The following is an 18243-nucleotide window of genomic DNA, read 5'->3' as shown; positions in this document are numbered from 1 at the left end:
CCAGTGGTTGGATGCGACATGGCCAGGCAGGGCCTGCAACGCCTCAAGAAAAGGGCCCTGGCAAGCCTGTTACCACAGACCAGGGGGCTGGGCCCCAGTTGGATTATGGAGGCTGCTGGTCAGCCAATAAGGACCTTACTGGTCGGTTTATTTGGGGGCTCCTGGACCCTGTATAAGGAGCCCTTCTGGGGCTCATAACTTATCCACTAGAGCAGCAGCTGGAGAGCAGATTGGACAGCACAAAGCCAGCCTGAAGGACTTCCATTGGGGGACTGGTACCTGCAGACAAAGAGCTCACAGGAGGCTGCACACCTAGGTTGACATTCAGGGCAGCAAGGTTGGATCATTAGGAGAAGCTTGGGCCTCACCATTGGCTGCACATCAGGGCAGCAAGGAGCTCAAGTCTTCAAGGTCATTTACTGCCTCACATTTACCTGTCTGGGAAGGATAGCTTGGAGGCGTGTTTGTAGGGCATGGCAACTAGGCCCACCTAAGCTACAAGGAGAACACAGGGCGAGTGTTGTGGGAGTGCCACGGAGGTAGAAGAATAACTATTCATTGTGCACAAGGGAATCCACATCTAGGTAGCACTCTACTACGAGAGGGTGAGACAATGGGCATACATTTTGTATTAAGTCCACATTGGATGGAAATATAATTTTGTTGGTTCTACATATCTCTTGTGTATGCGCTCATTTACTATCAGTAAAGAAGTTTTGGATTCCACATTGTACAAACACTCCTGTGTGAGTGCTTGGGCACTATATCAGTCTTCCGTTGTGTATACCATCTGTTGTGATTTCTTACAAGCGTATGGTCCCAACCATTTTGGTGCTCTTGTTCACCTTTTGTGGAGAATCGTTTTGAGCATCTTATTCGTTGCTTTGGCTCGACCATTCGCCCTTGGGTATGTTGATTTTTTTGCTGGATCAAAAAAATGCCTTTGCCATGATCCTTTGATCTGACATGATTTCAATGGGGCATACAAGCCTGCAGATGATATTTTCATACAAAAATCTTCTTGTGCTTGTGGGTGTTGTTAGACAAGGCTTTTGCTTGGTCCCATTTGGCGATATAATGGGTCACTAGCTCAATGTACTTTTTTTTCGCCTTGATGTGTTGGGATTTTGAATGGACAGCTGAAATCCCCATTTTTGGAAGGACAAGTCAGCCTCAATGGCATTTCATCTTGGATAGTCGGCCTACCTGTTGGCATTCTTGCCGTGCCTTGCGACATCTGGTGTATATGGTATTGCACCATAGTACTGCACTTATAACTTTTCTTATTGTGACGGTGGAAAAATGACCACCCTCCACCCTTGGATGGGCTTCGTTCTTGACAATTTCTCTTTCGTGGGGAAAGACGCATGGTTGAAGGATCATATTTTCCCCGTTTTTTGTATAGGTGGGCCATGATCATTATGTGCTTCCAATATGTGAGTGATATTCACTGCTCGTTTGTGGTTGCATCTTTCGGGAACATTGCTTTAGAGAAGTATTGCATGATCCCTTTGTGCTTCTGTCTCGTACATCGACAAAATGAATCCTACATCAAGGAGACCATAATGTATCCGTCCTTCGGAGTTCTTATGGTTGGTGAGACTAAGTAATTGACTTGAACTAGGTTTGTGGATGATCTTGAAGTTGACTTCTGCAATAGCATCCCACCTGATCAACCTTGGCTTCACAATTGTTTCGTTGATAAAATAGATTAATGCTTGTAGTCCACATAGAACACAAATAGGTTGCCCAGAAGAAAAATGGAGAGCAAGAGTGAGTACAAAGAAACAATGAGGGGTAATAGTGAGGGGTTTTGTCTAAGTGACAAAACCCTATCCTATCCACTAACCGTAGTTAGAGATTGGACTGTGGTTAGGGGGGAAAACCTCAATGAGGGAAAAGTGTCCCTATCCTACTTATTACAATACATTGGCCACTGCCTAGAATATGATTATGATTCTAACATCCCTTAGAGTGCCAATGTGGTATACAAGATAGTGATCAATCACCAAAAGGAGATAAGTTTAGGGCAGTGCGAAATGCCTCAAACTTCTCACGTGAAAGTGCTTTGGTGAAGATGTCTGTAACATTGTCGTGTGTTGACACTCCCGTGCATGTAACTTCTCTCTGACATAATGATAATGAACCTCAGCATGAAACATAGGATTCTTTGCCATTGCTATAGCACTCTAACTATCAGTGAGAATTGGAGAAGGACCCTCCAATAAGAGACGAAGATCAGCGAACAAATGTTGCAGCCAAACACATTCAACTGTCGCTGTGAAAGCTGCCATGTACTTTCACATGAGAAAGTAGCCACTGTAGATTGCTTCTTGCTCAGCCAAGAAATGCAAGCTTTGCCAAAAAAGAAACAATTACCACTAATGGACTGCCTGGTATTATAGTCTCCGGCCCAATCTGAATCAATGTAAGCATGCATTTGTAAGTCACCCCCCTGGGAAACATCAAGCCATAAGACTTTGTGTCTTGCAAATAACAGAAGATGCGTTTTACAGCTTGCCAATGTGTTGTCTTTGGGCTGTGCATATACCTGCTCACCTGAGATACTGCATATTGAATATCAGGCCTAGTATTGCACAAACAGATGCGGCATCCAATAGCTTGGCTATAAAGTGTGACATCCACTGATTCACTGTATCGTACATAGTAAGCTTCAGCCCCGGCTCCATGGGAGTGGCTATAGGCTTACAATCATGCATGTTGAACCTCTCCAAGAGCTTCTGCACATACTTGGAATGAGACATAACGACGCCATGCTTGTCTTGTATAAACTGGATTCCCAAATAAAAAATTAACATGCCTAAATCTGTCATGCTAAGTTCAGCTTTCAACTCAGCTTTGAAATCTGCAATTTTTTCCTCATTAGACCCTATGAGCAGCATGTCATCTACATAAAGAATGATGACCAAAATATCCCCCCCCATCCTTCTTGATGTGGAGGGTGCTTTCCGTGGGACTATTATGTAACCCCTTACTTGCTAGGAATGCATCAATGTTGGCATACCATGCAGGTGGGGCTCATTTCAGCCCATATAAAGCTTTGTTCAGCTTGCAAACTTGAAGTGCATTGCTAGAAAGTTCAAATCTAGGAGGTTGTTTGACATAAACCTCTTTTTGCAAGTCCCCATTAAGGAAAGCTATTTTTATGTCCAACTGATGGACGTTCCAAACAAAATCTGCAGCCATGGCAATAACTGACCTTATGGTGGTCATCCGGGATGTAGGAGAAAAAGTCTCCTCATAATCTATGCCCTTCTTCTGTTCATAGCCTTTAGCAACCAGCCTTGCTTGGTACCTATCAATGGACCCATCCGGCTTCCGTTTCACTTTGAAAACCCACTTGGTACCTATGGCATGCTTACCTGGTGGCAAATCCACAACATCCCAAGTCTGATTTTTCTCAATGGATTGCAATTCATTGTGCATGGCATGCATCCAATGCACATTATCCTTTGCTTATTCAAAAGAGTGAGGTTCTTCTTCATCAAGAAGAGTGCCTGCACAAGCTATCTCAATTGAAAGAGCCCCCCCTGCGTGCCTTACTGCACTACGAGTCCTACAAGGCAATGGGGCCTCAAGCCTACTCTCTCTGAGAGTTTGTACCAACCAATTCGGGACTGTTTTGGCTACGTGTATCTGTTGAATCTCTTGCCTGACAGCTTCATCCACACCCTGTGGAGGTACACAATCAACAGGTGGCTGAATTAGGGCATGTGGATCAAGAGGAGGTTGCTGTAAATTCTGATTTTCAGCATGAGCCTCAGCTGGGGAATCAAATGCTATAGGAAGCATCCCCTCAAAAACATCATTTGAAGAAGCTGGAATAGTAAATTCAGCATGTGTATGTGCTGAATTCTATGAAAATGTAACATCTTTACTCACAAAAATCTTGCGTGAAGTAGGATTGTAGAGATGATAGCCTTTGCTTTGTGCACCATACCCAACAAAAATGCATGAAGTGCCTTATCTGACAACTTATGTCGAAACTCCACAGGCACGTGGGCATAGGCAACACAACCAAAAACTCTGAAGTGATCCATTGAAGGCTTTCTCCCATGCCATGCCTCACAGGGAGTGATTGTCTTCAAAGCCTTTGTGGGAGCCCGATTCAAAACATAATTTGCACACATGAGGCCTTCGAGCCAAAACCTGTGAGGCAACTTTTTACTGGTAAGCATGCATCTATCCATCTCCATAAGAGTGCGATTCTTGCGCTCAGCTTTGCCATTTTGTTGAGGTGTAAGCCTACTGTAAGCTGATGCGTGATGCCTTTCTCCTGAAAAAATGCCTCAAACTCATGAGACATATACTCCCACCCTCTATCTGTGCGAAGTGTCTACACCTTGAGCGTTGTCTCTTTCTCAACCATAACCACAAAGTGTTTGAAATGCATAAACACTTCTGATTTTGCCTTAAGACCATAGATCCAAGTATAATTGGTGAAGTCATCTATGAATGTAACATAATAGAGATAACCACCAAAAGCAGGTGTCCTCATGGGACCGCATACATCACTGTGTATGAGCTGTAATTTTCGAGTAGCTCTTACTGCACCATCCTTAAAAGGAAATCTATGCATCTTAGAAACAGGGGGATGGAAAAAGATGCCAAGGGAGAGTAGAATATGCCAACTATGTGATCAAGGTATGGTTGAAACAGAAGAACACATGGTAATGATATGCCCTCACTATGCACACATTAGGGAAGAGTTCAATCACCTCCTTGAGGGACATAACAAACTGGCTGATTTGCTGCATAAAGGGTCACCTTCAGCTTTAGGAACATTTGTGTATAAGCTCTTCAAGCATAGGAATCCACCTGAATCCTAGAAGGTGGTTTCTCTTTCCACCCTCCCATCTTCGGGAGGAGCTTTCATGTACTTGTGATATTGTATTGCTCAGGTCCCATAGGCCGGTTTTGGTCTTCAGAGGACGATAATATATTCTTCTTCTTCTTCTTCTCACATGCATGAGGAGGAGGTGATTCCAAAGGAGGCAATGCATCAACCATAGCATGCTTTTAAAGTGTCATTAAGTTGCCATAGCTCATGTGCCCATACCTGGCATGCCATAACTCCGCATTCTGCATCGCAGTAGTGGGAGTGCTCACTGAAAGTGCAAGATCAGATCTTTTCTCATATATATCAAGCTGAAAAAGACCCTGAAACAAAGTACTAGGCAACATCAAAGCATAGTCATTCTCTGTCTCTCACTGCACACTTAGCATCATCGAATATAACATGAAGTCCTTCTCTATTGAGAGATGACATTGAAAGCAAATTCTTCTTTATACCTGGCACATAAAGAACTTTTGAAATTCTGAAATCTGTGCCATCAGTGGATGTGAGGATGATATCCCCCACTCCACACACTGAATACAAGTCACCTTCTTTTTAGTAGATGGAGGATGCAGAGATGCAAAAAGGCTTTTCTTAGACGTGATGTGCTTAGAAGTACCACTATCAAAATACCAAGTATTCAGTGTCTCTTTGAAACTGAGAGAGCATGCATTCTTTGAAGGGTCGTAACAAAGCATATGGATCATCATCAATAGTGGCTGTAGTATCTGAACTACCCACTGAAGAATCTGAAATGCAAGACAAAAATGCATGGTTCTTTTCCACAAAGTTGGTTGTAACATCTACCCCATCATGTGCATTAGGAGCTGATGCATCTGACACACCATAAATGAATCCCTTCTCTTTTCTTTAGCTATGCGCTTCTTGTATTCACCAATATAATGTCATGGCTTCTTGCAGTAGTGACAAATGCCCTTCTTTTTAGGCTTATCTGCATCACCCTTAGCCTTATAAGAAGGCTGCCCTAAATCAGCTTTATGCTGATGTACGGGCTGATTGGCATGTTGCTTTTGCTGCCCTTTTCCCTTGGGCTTAAACTTAGAAAGCATGGCATGCTTGCCAGCCCGTGTTGCCATATTTCTTTTGGTATGCTCTTCTTGCAACAGAAGTCCTACTAACTTGTGAAAAGAGAGAGGATTGCTGCCCCCCTCAATGACAAATTCAGCGAGGTGTGGAAACCAAAGATAAGACTCAGGAAGAGAATTCAGAGTGGTGGTAATCATCTCTGAATTTGGAAACTCTATCAATATTCAGCAATTGCTCCCTCAAATCCTGAAGCTTTGTAAGGTGAGCATTCATGGAATCTTCTTCATCCATATGCGTATGAGATAGCTCTCTCTTTAGGAAGGAAACTCTGGCATCATTTGTTGCTGCAAACATACTCTCCAAAATCTCCCAAGCTGCCTTTGAGGTCTTGCATGACCGAATGTGAGGAATAATGAATCTCTTGACAAAAAGAGAAATCACAAATAGAGCTTGTGCATCACTAGAATCCCATCTTTTATGCTCTGCTGTGGGAGCCATTGGAGCAGCAGCTGCTCCAATTGCTTGTGCTGTGTTTTGACCTCTAGCCCTGCCTCTAGCTATAGGAGTGACAGGTGTAGCCACAGAATCTGGCCTTGCCTCATCTCCATTGACATAATCCCAAAGATGTGTGCCAACCAAGATGTTGCATACCATAAAACTCCACAAGGAGTAGTTGGTGCCATCCAACTTATCCTCCTGTGTGAGGACTTTAAACACCTCATTGGGGTTGTTCTGAGCCATTTTTGCCAGATAAACTCAAAAACACAGCAAACTGAACAAGTAACTTGGGATGTAAAATGCACAACCAGAGTCTGCCAAAGAAAATCTGTTCACAGTGACAATTACTGTCATAGCCTATCAAAGACTTGAAATGCACCACAATGCTCTACAAATGCCCAAAAAACTGCAAAGGAAATCTGCAAAAAGTGACAAAAGTCTGCAAATTGACTCACACTGGGTCCAAAACTGCTTGCAAATCTCCCAAATGGTCTTTCAACTGCCAAATTGCATCTGAATGCCAAAAGTCTTAATCTCTTCAGGGAAATTGCATCCAAAAGAGGGCAAATTATCTGAAACCCCCAAAAATGCATGAAATTGCAGTTCAAAACCAAAAGCCCCAAATTTTGGGGTGAAATTGAGCAAATGTCACTCAAATTTCAAGTCTCCTACAAAAGCCCCAAATTTGCACGTGCTACAAAGAAATGCTTGCTAGAGTCCATAGCCAAACAATGGCTCAATGCACAAATGCCTGCAAATGGACCCTGCAAACACCTTCAACTTGTATGGAAGACACAGATGTACGGAGTGTTGCATTGTACGGACGTCCACACGACCGACGACCGGCGCAGTCTGGTACGGAATGCCCTGTCAACTGAGCAGAACAGTACGACTGACCGTACTGTTGTATGGATGGGTAGCTAATGGATGGCGGCGCTGATGCAGAATGCGACGTGCAAAACCGTACGACGGTACGAGTATGGAATCTATACAGTCCTACAGATTGTACGGGATGGGCTAGAGCTGGAGGACGGGAGCTGGAGGCAATTGCGTAGCAAGAGCAAGAGCAGGGAGAACCCGCTCTGATACCAAATGTGAAAAAAATGGAGAGCAAGAGTGAGAGTGAGAAAAACGTAAGTGTACCAAATAGTAGAGTGGAATGAAGTGGGTACAAAGAAACAGTGAGGGATTTTGTATAAGTGACAAAACCCTATCCTATCCACTAACCGTAGTTAGAGATTGGACTGTGGTTAGGTGGAAAAACCTCAACGAGGAAAAAGTGCCCCTAATTATTACAATACATTGGCCACTGCCTAGAATATGATAATAATTCTAACATTGAATGCTATACATGATATGTAGTGTTGTCCTTTCGATGGTCGAATAATTCATCTTTGTTGTTGAAAACATTCGGCTCATGTGCAAGATGGGGAAATCCATGTCCTCTTGAGAACATTTGGTTCATGTGGAAGATGGAGAAATTAATGTTCTCGTTTGGGTGAGCAAGAATGGACCTAGTTGTCATTGCAGATGCATCCACTTGCACATAAAAGATCTTGTTCTAGTGCGGCTTTGTAAGTATGGACGCCTTCTTTGCCTTCTCTTTCAAGATCTAGAACAATTCGGCTCGGTTTGCATTCCATTCGAAGTTCGTATCCTACCTTGTGAGTTGACGTAGGGGTTCGGCTATGCCAACAAATCTTATGATGAAATGCCTATTGAAGCTAAGGAACATCGCGAACTACTAAACTTGCTTGATGTTGCTTGTTTCTTTCATCTTTTGTATGCCATCTATCTTGGATCTCGGTCATGATGCCTTCACATGAAATTATGTGCCCCAACAAAACTGTGCAACACATAGTATACAAATTCGTATGGATACAAGGAGATTCACGTGTCCTGACATTTTTACTGAAACACCTTTTGCAAGCATTCCAAGTGTGCATGCTTTGTACTATAGATGGAAAATCATCTAGAAATATTGCCTAGGCTTGGATGGATGTATTCGTGTAATGTTTCCACCATGAAGCACTAGAACTTGGCCGGTACATTCTTTAGCACAGATGGCATTACCTTGGTCGAGTATGCTTTCAATTCGGTAATGAAGGTTGTCTTTTCTCGATCTTTGGCGAGCGTCATTTGGTTGTACTGACTGTATCCATCCATAAGCGAATACGTTTCATGCCTCGTTACTTTGTTGAGTAGGAATGGGTCTTTGATTATTTCCATGCAAATACATCCTTAAAACTCTATAAAGAGCTTTTGGTGCATGTGGGAAATTTACTGGGAAGTCTGTTGTTGACGTTCTCTTGTGAACCCACATGACTTCTTTGATGGCTTAGCCTTTGATGATTTGGCCGCCCCGTTATCCGATAGGTCAGGTCTTTTTGGACTGCCCTTTATTCCTCTTCGTCTTCAATGAATCTCCTTGGGAAGTTCATCTTCGGCTTCTCCGTCTTCCACTGGCATTTCCATCGCTAGCTAGATTGCATCAATAGTGGCTATTGGCACAATATTGACTGTGCGGAGCTTATCTTCTACTTCCGAGACATAGGCTTCTTCCAGTTCCAAGCATTGGGCTTACAGTCCTTGAGGATGGTGCTCTTTGCCATTGGTATTCGCACATCTGTGCGCGATTATGAGCGTATCACCACACTAATCATGCACCATTTTGGCTCCCTTCAGCCATGGTCTTCCAACAACATGGGGTATCCTTGCTCATGCTCCATCTTTACCACGATAAATGTGACTGTGTAGAATGCTCCATTGATGTTTATGCATTCATCCTCAGACTAACGCTATGATGGATGATAATAGCACAACATGAATAGAATTCTAGTAAATTCCAATGGCTTACTAAAGATTCAAAAAAGCCTATAGTCAATGACAGATACTACAGGCAGCTCATTGGATCTCTTATATATCTGACAATCACACGGCTAGATATTTGTTATGCAGTAAGCTCACTAGCACAGTTTATGGCAAATCAAAAACAGTCTCACTGGAATGCAGCCAAAAGAGTCTTGAGACACATCAGAGGTACAAGACAGTTTGGGATAGAATACAGAGGAAGTCATCCATGGTTGCATGGATACTATGACAATGACTATGCCGGAGATCATGAGACCAAGAGATTGACACAGGGATATGCATTTTTCCTTGGTCAAGGTGCTATATCATGGTTGTCAAACAAACAGCCAACTGTTTCGGCCACTAATTGTCTATGTGCTTCCAAGCTACACAATCTATGGGAATCCTCAATGTGTCATCAGTGGACCGATGAGATGCATGCCATGTCATTAACTCCGCTATGGATTTGCATCAGGACATGTGCTGTATTCTTGCAATGATGGGAAAGTGTCTCAAGACCTTTACCGGAATCTGCTCACCCTACAAGTCATCTATATATCATTGTTCCCCACACTCCGGACAATAAACCAAATCTTCATGGTCACGACGAAAGAGAATACAATCATTGCGGCAAGCATGGATGGTATCATAATCCATACCCACCATTGTTAGCATCTTTTTCGCTTCATCTCTTGATGCGGGCATGGTATGCGTACCATTTGGCATCACTAACCTTTGATCTACCATGCGAATTGGAAAGGAGATGGAATCAAGTTTTCAACTTAGCCGCTTTGGGACTTGCTAAAAATGATGTTTACGCCACGGCCTCCATTGATGAGAATTCCCTTTACCATGTGATTCTGAAATTTGATGTCCATTATGGGTACTTCTTCGTCCCAAATTGCCTTTTTGGCCAATTGCACTCTTGTGGTCAATGGCTCTACTGTAGGTCAGTTCTTTGATTGAGGGATATCGAAAGAACTTCATGCAATGGGGAGTGAGTTCTAGTAGTTTAGGGCATGGCTGATCTCCTTTGCCATCTTCTTCTCTTCTTTTAGGAAATCCTTGGCTCATTTGGCTTCTTTGGACTCATATGGTCCTTCTCATATGATCTTGTGACCACTTTGGCTTCCAATTTTGCCATTGCCACTCCTGCTGTTAGTGCGCTTGACGGCATACTTTTTGTAGGATTTGTAATTACTTCTTCCACAATTTTCATTCGCTTTTGTGGTGACCTTCCTTGCTCTGAAGTAACATGTTTTGTTGGCATTCTTTGGTCTATTCCCTTGATAGGGCCTTCTAGCTTGCTTTCCACTTGGTGGACCTATGCAGTCCTCTTGTGCTTAATGAACCGGCACTCTTCAGTCGTGTGGCCTGTAGCAAGTGCAAATGTTGCAATACTTACGTGATCGACATTCATTTGTAATACGGCCGTTCGGACACCTTGTACTTGTGGCACCATACTTCTCCTTTTTTAGAAACACCTCGTATTTCCATTTCTTTCAAAAGCATTCTTAGTTGCTCTTTCTTGATCTTGGTGTCCTTTTTTACCACAAGATCATCGATTTCCTCTTCTTTGCTGTCCAGCTTATGAAATATGACTTTTTTCTTGCTTTTGGGTTTTTTCATGACCCTTTTTGACCGCAGTTGCGTTGTGAAGCAATTCATCATAGGGCTTTGTCGGGTAGGTGATATCCATGCCGTTGGTGAGGCAGCTCAACAACCTCGAACTCAATGATGTTTTGTCTTGCGAGGTTGTTTAGCTGGTTAGTCAGCACCTTCATTCATGCCGCAAGGTTGTATACCGGCTCACCTAGCTTTTGTTCGATTTGTTGAGCTTCAGCATGACATCTCTTTGTTGAACTCTTGTTGAAACCTCCTTAAGAAGGCTTCCTTCAATTCACCGATGTGGTGAAGTGATAATCTAGATATTGATCAAACCACTCAATGGCTTTGTCAACGAATTGGATGGGAAAGTACATTAAGTCCTCTTTCTTTGCATTGACACAGTATATTGCCTTTATTTGCAAAAAAATTTGCACATGGGATCGAGGATTCACAATCTCCAGTCCCATGTATTTTTGAAGTTTTATCCTATCATTGCTTTCGCATCTCTTTGTGGACTATGTGGTGGGTTCCTGAACATATCCATTACGACTTGTACTGTTGAACTTGGACTTCTTTGCCTTAGTGAGATCAGTGGGAATGTGCTTTCCAATTCTTGCCAGAATTCACCAGATTCTTAATGCAAGATGGAGTCTGAAATCTTTTGGTCTTCCCTTTTTCCTCTCTTTGCCCTTCAGCGTCATATCTGGTCTTGAACTGCTCCGTTTGAGCTTATTTGATCCTCTATGCTCTATGTCAATGGCAGCGACAAGCCTTTTTGTTCGCTGGCCTTGAGCCTTGATGAACCAGTTGGGGACTTCCTAATTCAGTCTAACATTTCGTGAATAAGGGAATTCCTATTTTCAGTGGTGCATTGCCTGTCGCTCTCTTTTTCTAAGATCTTTTGCTCAGAATGCTCTTTTCGGGAGAGACTAAAATGTAATACTCTAGTCTTCTCAAGCTATTATAGCTCCAATGAAGAGAGTATGGACTAACTTTTTTTAAATTAGCCTCTCTGCCCTTCACCTTTTGGAGTGATGACAGACAAGCCAGTGTAATGACCTTTGTATACATGGATGCTCAAATGTGTGTGGGTGCATGGATATGTATGGTTTAGAGCATATGTTTATGAGATTGTCTACAACTTCACAGCTAGCCCCTGCTATGGCTGACGGATTTCATGGGTTTTAACAATGTGGGTGATTGTCATAAGGTTTGGAATCTTACGTATTTTTCTGCTTTTAGAGGATGAGTAGAGATAATATTGTCTTTTTGCTACCTTATCTTCTATTTTTTTCTGTAAGGATAGGGCCTTCAGGCGTCCTGGCATTAATTGCTGGCAAGTCATATGGAATTCAGTGAAAGCTCTCCATGTTTTTAACTCTCTTTTTTGGTTTCATTAGACTATACATCATGATAAAAAATACAGCAAAAAGAGAAGAAGTACAAGTGGACACAAGGAAGCAAGGGTTACATAGTTTTTATTAAAATCGATAGCTTGTTTTGCAGATTCTACTCGTAGCTTTCCTCACATTTAGTTTTGTGTGTGCTTTCCATCTTGCAGCTTTCCGTTGAAAGATTGAGCTCCATGAAGAAATATGTTTTCGGACTTGGGACAGCACAGGTATATGCTGTTGCTTACTTTTCTTGACTTGAACCAGGCTCAAAAGAAAAGAAGGTGGTATCATTAGAAATACCCTGACGTCTCAATGTGACTCAAATCCAGTTATGTGCACATCTTTGAGATTTTTGAGCGATGTAAATATCAGGTGTTAGGAAATTTTAATGTGAGCCATTGGAATGTTAGAATTATTATTATATTCTAGCAGTGACCAATGTAATGTAATAAGCATGTTAGGGGCACTTTTGTCTCATTTGAGGTTTTTCCCCCTAACCACAGTTAGTTCACTAACTACGGTTAGTGAAGGATAAGGTTTTGTCACTTAGACAAAACCTATCCCACTTCTTGTACTACTCACTTCATCTATTGCAATGTTACGTTCAGCTCTCTTGCTCTCACACTCTCTTTTTTCTAACATTTAGTATCAGTCTTCAGAGCAGCAAGACCTTGCTCCTAGTTCCCTGCCTTGCTCCCTGCTCCTTGCCCGCAAGCTCTCCTTGCTCCAAGCCCCTTGCTCGCAGATCCCGTCCGTACAACCGTACTATCCTGCGTCGTACAACATATGGACTTCCGTACCGCAGCTCGTCGTCCGTACGTTGCTCCTGCGCTGATGTTCGTACAAGTCGTATGGACTATTCGGTACAGTCGTATGTTCGCCGTACAGCAGTACATCCACTGTACATGCGTCGTACTACATGTTCTGTACAGATCCGCGTCGATTATCCGTACAGGAAGGAGGACCATACGTTCGTACACAGGAATCCGCACATTTCGTCCGTACACAGGAATCCGTACACAGTCGTCCGTGCACTGGCATCCGTACATTGTTGACCGTACAGCTTTTCGTGCAGTTGTCTGTATACTTTTGTTCCCGACTTCAAGGTGCTTCTTTGAGGTTGCAGCTCCATACTATAAGTACATTTTGGGGCTCTTTTGTTTGCATATGCACACAGGTGCATTTGTGCAATGAGCCATTGTTTTGGTTGCAACTTCTGGCAAGAAATTGGGGCTTTCGCAATTACACTGCAATTTTGCAATGAAATTTGGGGCTTTTGCAAGCAGAGTTCAATTTGTGCAACATTTGGGGCTTTTAGATCATCTGCCCTCTTTTGTATGCAATTTCCCACAAGAAATTGGGGCTTTTGCATTTGGGTTGCAATTTTGCAGGTAAAAGAGCATTTTGGAAGTTTGCAAACAGTTTTGGACTCAGTGTGAGTCAATTTACAGACTTTTGCCACTTTTTGCAGATTCTATTTGCAGATTTTTGGGCATTGAGCAGAGCAGTGTGCTGCATTTTGAGCGTTGACAGGCTGTGATAGTATTTGTCACTGTGGGCATATTATTCTTTGCAGATTTTACTTGTGCATTTTATATCCCAGGAAGGGATTTCACTTGGTCCGTCTGCTGTATTTTTTCTGAGATTATCTGGTGAAAATGGCTCAGAACAACTCAAATGAGGTGTTCGGGGTTCTCACACAAGAGGATAAGTTGGATGGCACCAACTACTCCTTGTGGAGTTTCATGGTTCGTAATATCTTGGTTGGCAGAAATCTTTGGGATTATGTCAATGGAGATGAAGAAAGACCAGATACAACGCCTATACCTGTCACTCCTACAGCTAGAGGCAAGGGTAGAGGTACAAATATAGCACAGGTGATTGGAGTAGCCGCTCCAGGAGCTCCCACAGCAGAGCAGAAAAGATGGGACTTTAGAGATGCACAAGCTCTTTCAGTAATTTCTATTTCTGTCAAGAGGTTCATTATACCTCATATTCGGTCATGCAAGACATTTATGGCAGCTTGGGTAATACTTGAGAGTATGTTTGCAGCAAGGAACGATGCCAGAGTTTCCTTTCCGAAGCGAGAACTTTCCCATACACATATGGAGAAGGGAGATTCCATGAATTCTCACCTCACAAAGCTTCAGGATCTCAGGGAACAAGTGTTGAACATTGATGAAGTCATTCCGGATTCAGAGATGATCTCCACCACTCTGAACTCTCTTCTTGAGTCCTATCTCGGTTTCCACACCTCGTTGAATTTGTCATTGAGGGGAGGCAGCAATCCTCTCTCCTTTCACGAGTTGGTAGGACTTCTGTCGTAGGAGGAACAAACACGCAGAAATATGGCAACCTGGGCTGGCGAGCATGCTATGCTCTCTAAGTTCAAGCCCAAGGGTAAGGGGCAGCAAAAGCCACATGCCCATCAACCCACACATCAGCATAAAGCTGATTCTGGATAGCCTTCTTATAAGGCACAGGGTGATACAAACAAGCAGAAAAAGAAGGGCATCTGTCATTATTGCAAAAAGCCAGGTCATTATATTAGAGAGTGCAAGAAGTGCATAGCCAAAGAAAAGAAAAGGGATTTTGGTATGGTTGTATCAGATGCATCGGGTCCACATTGCCATGATGGAGGAGATGTTGCAGCCAACTTGGTTGAAGAGCACTATGCCTTTTTGTCTTGCACTTCAGATTTTTTAGTGGGCAGTTCAGATACTACAACCACTAATGATGATGACCCATATGCTTTTTTGACTTGCAGTTACGATCCTTTAAAGGATGAATGCTCTTTCAGTGTTGATGAGGCTCTACATACTTGTTATTTTGATAGTGGTGCTTCAAAGCACATCACTTCCAAGAAAAATTTGTTTGTAACTCTGCATTCTTCACCCACCAAGAAGAAGGTAACTTGTGTAAATAATTCTTCTTATTCAGAGTGTGGAGTGGGAGACATTATTCTCACATCCACTGATGGCACAGACTTCATCATTTCAGATGTACTCTAAGTGCCAGGTATAAAGAAGAATTTGCTTTCAGTGTCCTCACTGAATAGAGGAGGATTTCAGGTTGTTTTTGATGATGACAAGTGTGCAGTCAGAGACAAAGAAAATGACGATGCTTTAAGGTTGTCTGGCACTTTGTATTGGGGTCTTTTTCAGCTTGATTTATATGAAAAAAGATCCCATCTTGCATTATCAGTTAGCACTCCCACTGCTGCGATGCAGAGTGCGGATTTCAAAGTCCAATTGAAAGCTACATTTGATATGTCAGACTTGGGCTTGTTACATTTCTTTTTGGGGATCCAGTTTATTCAAGAGAAACGTGGCATTGTTATGTCTAAGTTCAAGTATGTTCAAAAGCTCTTGGATAGATTCAACATGCATGATTGCAAGCCTATGTCCACTCCCATGGAGCCGGGGCTGAAGCTTACAATGCATGATGCAGGTGAATCAATTGATGTCACACTCTATAGCCAGGCTGTTGGATGCCTCATTTATCTCTGCAATACATGACCTGATATTCAGTTTTCAGTTTCTCAGGTGAGCAGGTATATGCACAGCCCGAAGATTATGCATTGGCAGGTTGTAAAACGCATCTTCCATTACTTGCAAGGTACAAAGTCTTTTGGCTTGATGTTTCCCAGGGGGGGTGACTTGCAGATGCATGCTTACAGTGACTCAGATTGGGCTGGAGACTATGATACGAGGCAGTCCACCAGTGGGAATTGTTTCTTTCTAGGACATGCTTGCATTTCTTGGTTGAGCAACATGGAATAGATGCGTAAATTTTCAGCTATGTGAATCACATGGACTACAAACTCAGCATACCACAGTTGAAATTTCTCACAAGGAACCTCTTCTTTAAAAACTTTTTTGGACATTTTAAGTACTTGAAAAAGTGTTTCACTTCCCGATATGAGAGGGGATTGCTATCTATTTTCTGGATGCTACTACTCTTGTACACATTTTCTGAACAAGATGTTTCCAACTAGAACAGTTTTTTTGGTCAAGGATATTTCTGCTTTTACTTTGTTTTTTTGGAAGGAGGCCTTTTTGGGTGGAGCATTCATATTTTTTTCCTTCATCATAGGGATTTTGAGATAGCCTCGTGGTTTCCTACACATGAAATGCATCTAATGCGAAGGAAATCTTTCACTATCTTCTCAGGGTGATCAAACTTTGTGGAGACTTTGCCACGTTGAACATTCATGTATATTCGTGTAAAATGAGAAAGTATAAAAGGAGCATAATACATTTCTTCAGGGGAGAGAGCAAAGAGAGGAGTAATGGATCCGAAAAATGATAAAGGGGCTAAGATGGCTGCAGGTGCTTTATTGGGATAAAAATTGTGTTGTAACTGAGAACTGAGGCTTCATATCAGTACACGAATGTGAAAGGGGTGAGTGGAAAATATCACAATATATAGCACTTTTGTACGTCTAACATGTGTAGATGGCTCAAACTAGTTGTAGAAAGTCACACAACTTGCAAGTATTTTGATGCCTTGGCCATCATTTAACAAGTAGCAATTTGGGGAGGGTCGCTTCAGCTTGCTGTCTGTGGTGTAACAAAATGACAAAGATAAGCAGAAGGCCTGACTTATTTTCTCTGATCAGTACTGAATCAGCAATCCTTTTCATGCACACTGCCATGACGGTAGGAGACTATTTTGTGAAGAGGCAACTTTCCCATTAGCTATACTTTTCTTTTTGGGGTGGGCATGGCCGAATTGATTTTTAAACTTTTAAGCTTTTAGTAGTGGCTGTTTGTTGTGTTTGAAGAAAAGATGTACTGTGGAGATGCCCATATACAATTGGAAAGTAAGGTTCCATGAAGTCTTTACTTTGATTGGTTTGTAACCAATCAGACAAGGACTTGCATGATTCATATCCTAGGTGCTTATATCCTGTCAACTCTTGTGTCAGTAGGCTGAAAGTAAGACTCGAGGAATGAGTTGGACAACTCGATTTTGATGAGTTTAAATTGCTTACAGGACCTGAATGTACTATCTTTCAGTACAATTGGATGTAACACCAATATTTTTCAGAGAAGTTTTGAATTAAAAAATGCCGTAACATCTAGAGGGAATCGGGATGTAAGATAAGGATCAAGAAGTTTAGGATAACATATCTTCAACAGATCTTCTTACACTTGAAATATAAGGTTTACCCTCATGAGCATGAGGGCAAATCTGAAAGGGACCAGAATATATTTGGAAGACAGCCTCACTCTCTTACAGAACAAGCACTAGAGGGAGGGAATGGTGCGCTTGATGGTAGCAAGAGAAGCAGTGTTACATGTGTTACGACTAGGGTCTCGCCCAGCACAACAACATATATGGAGAGAGGAGCATGCACGTCATATGTGGATACGAGTCGAGCTACTAGATGCAGGGCCAATCTTCATAGCGGTGTCCTATTTTTCCTTAGATACATCATGCTATGCATGTGAGGTCACTATAGAGGGACAGAACCCATATGAGATGATGCATGAAAATACGCTCCTTGGTGGCTTCAATGCACTCATAGGAGATACATAGGTGGGCTTGCTAGACTTCCATTTGATTCCCTCATAGTACTGGAGCTAGATGCAACAGAGCTTGGATTAGTGAGACACTTAGCAGATGCACCACATGTCACAGGGTATGGGCGACATCTACTAGAGTTGGGGGGTTGTCCATGATCTGATTATATATAATGGCCTCCAGAGATCTGATCTGATGACAAGTACAGTGGACTATCCGCTGGGTCCCTTAGCCTTTGCTTCACGGATACATGACCTCATTGTACCTCCTCCCCCCTTGACGTTGACCACTCATACCTAGCCTTTTGCATTTTTGCTACAATGTCATCCAGAGAGAGAACCCACCCTATGTCCACTTGTGTCTAGATCCAATTTGATCATGCTCTTGGCCTATATCTCAAGTAGATATAGGCCTATGCAGACCTGGTCATGGAAGTGGATAAGTCGTGACAGTGGGCCG

The 18243-nt window shown here is 42.5% G+C and overlaps 1 protein-coding gene across 1 annotated transcript in view; it reads left to right on the top strand.

Moving 5' to 3' along the window:
• The window catches only part of LOC147893906 (K(+) efflux antiporter 2, chloroplastic-like), a 148476-nt gene that overhangs the window by 80953 nt on the left and 49280 nt on the right, over positions 1-18243 (top strand). The window contains exon 5 of the mRNA XM_087385467.1: positions 12423-12482. Within this exon, the coding sequence (XP_087241593.1) occupies positions 12423-12482 (60 nt within the window). The remainder of the gene's footprint in view (positions 1-12422; positions 12483-18243) is intronic.

The sequence above is a fragment of the Dipteris shenzhenensis genome, chromosome 15, assembly GCF_047967505.1.
Source record: "Dipteris shenzhenensis isolate YYH24624 ecotype China chromosome 15, Dip_SZ_1.0, whole genome shotgun sequence".
NCBI classification, from domain to species: Eukaryota; Viridiplantae; Streptophyta; class Polypodiopsida; order Gleicheniales; family Dipteridaceae; genus Dipteris; species Dipteris shenzhenensis.
This window is presented reverse-complemented; position numbering and strand designations above follow the sequence as displayed.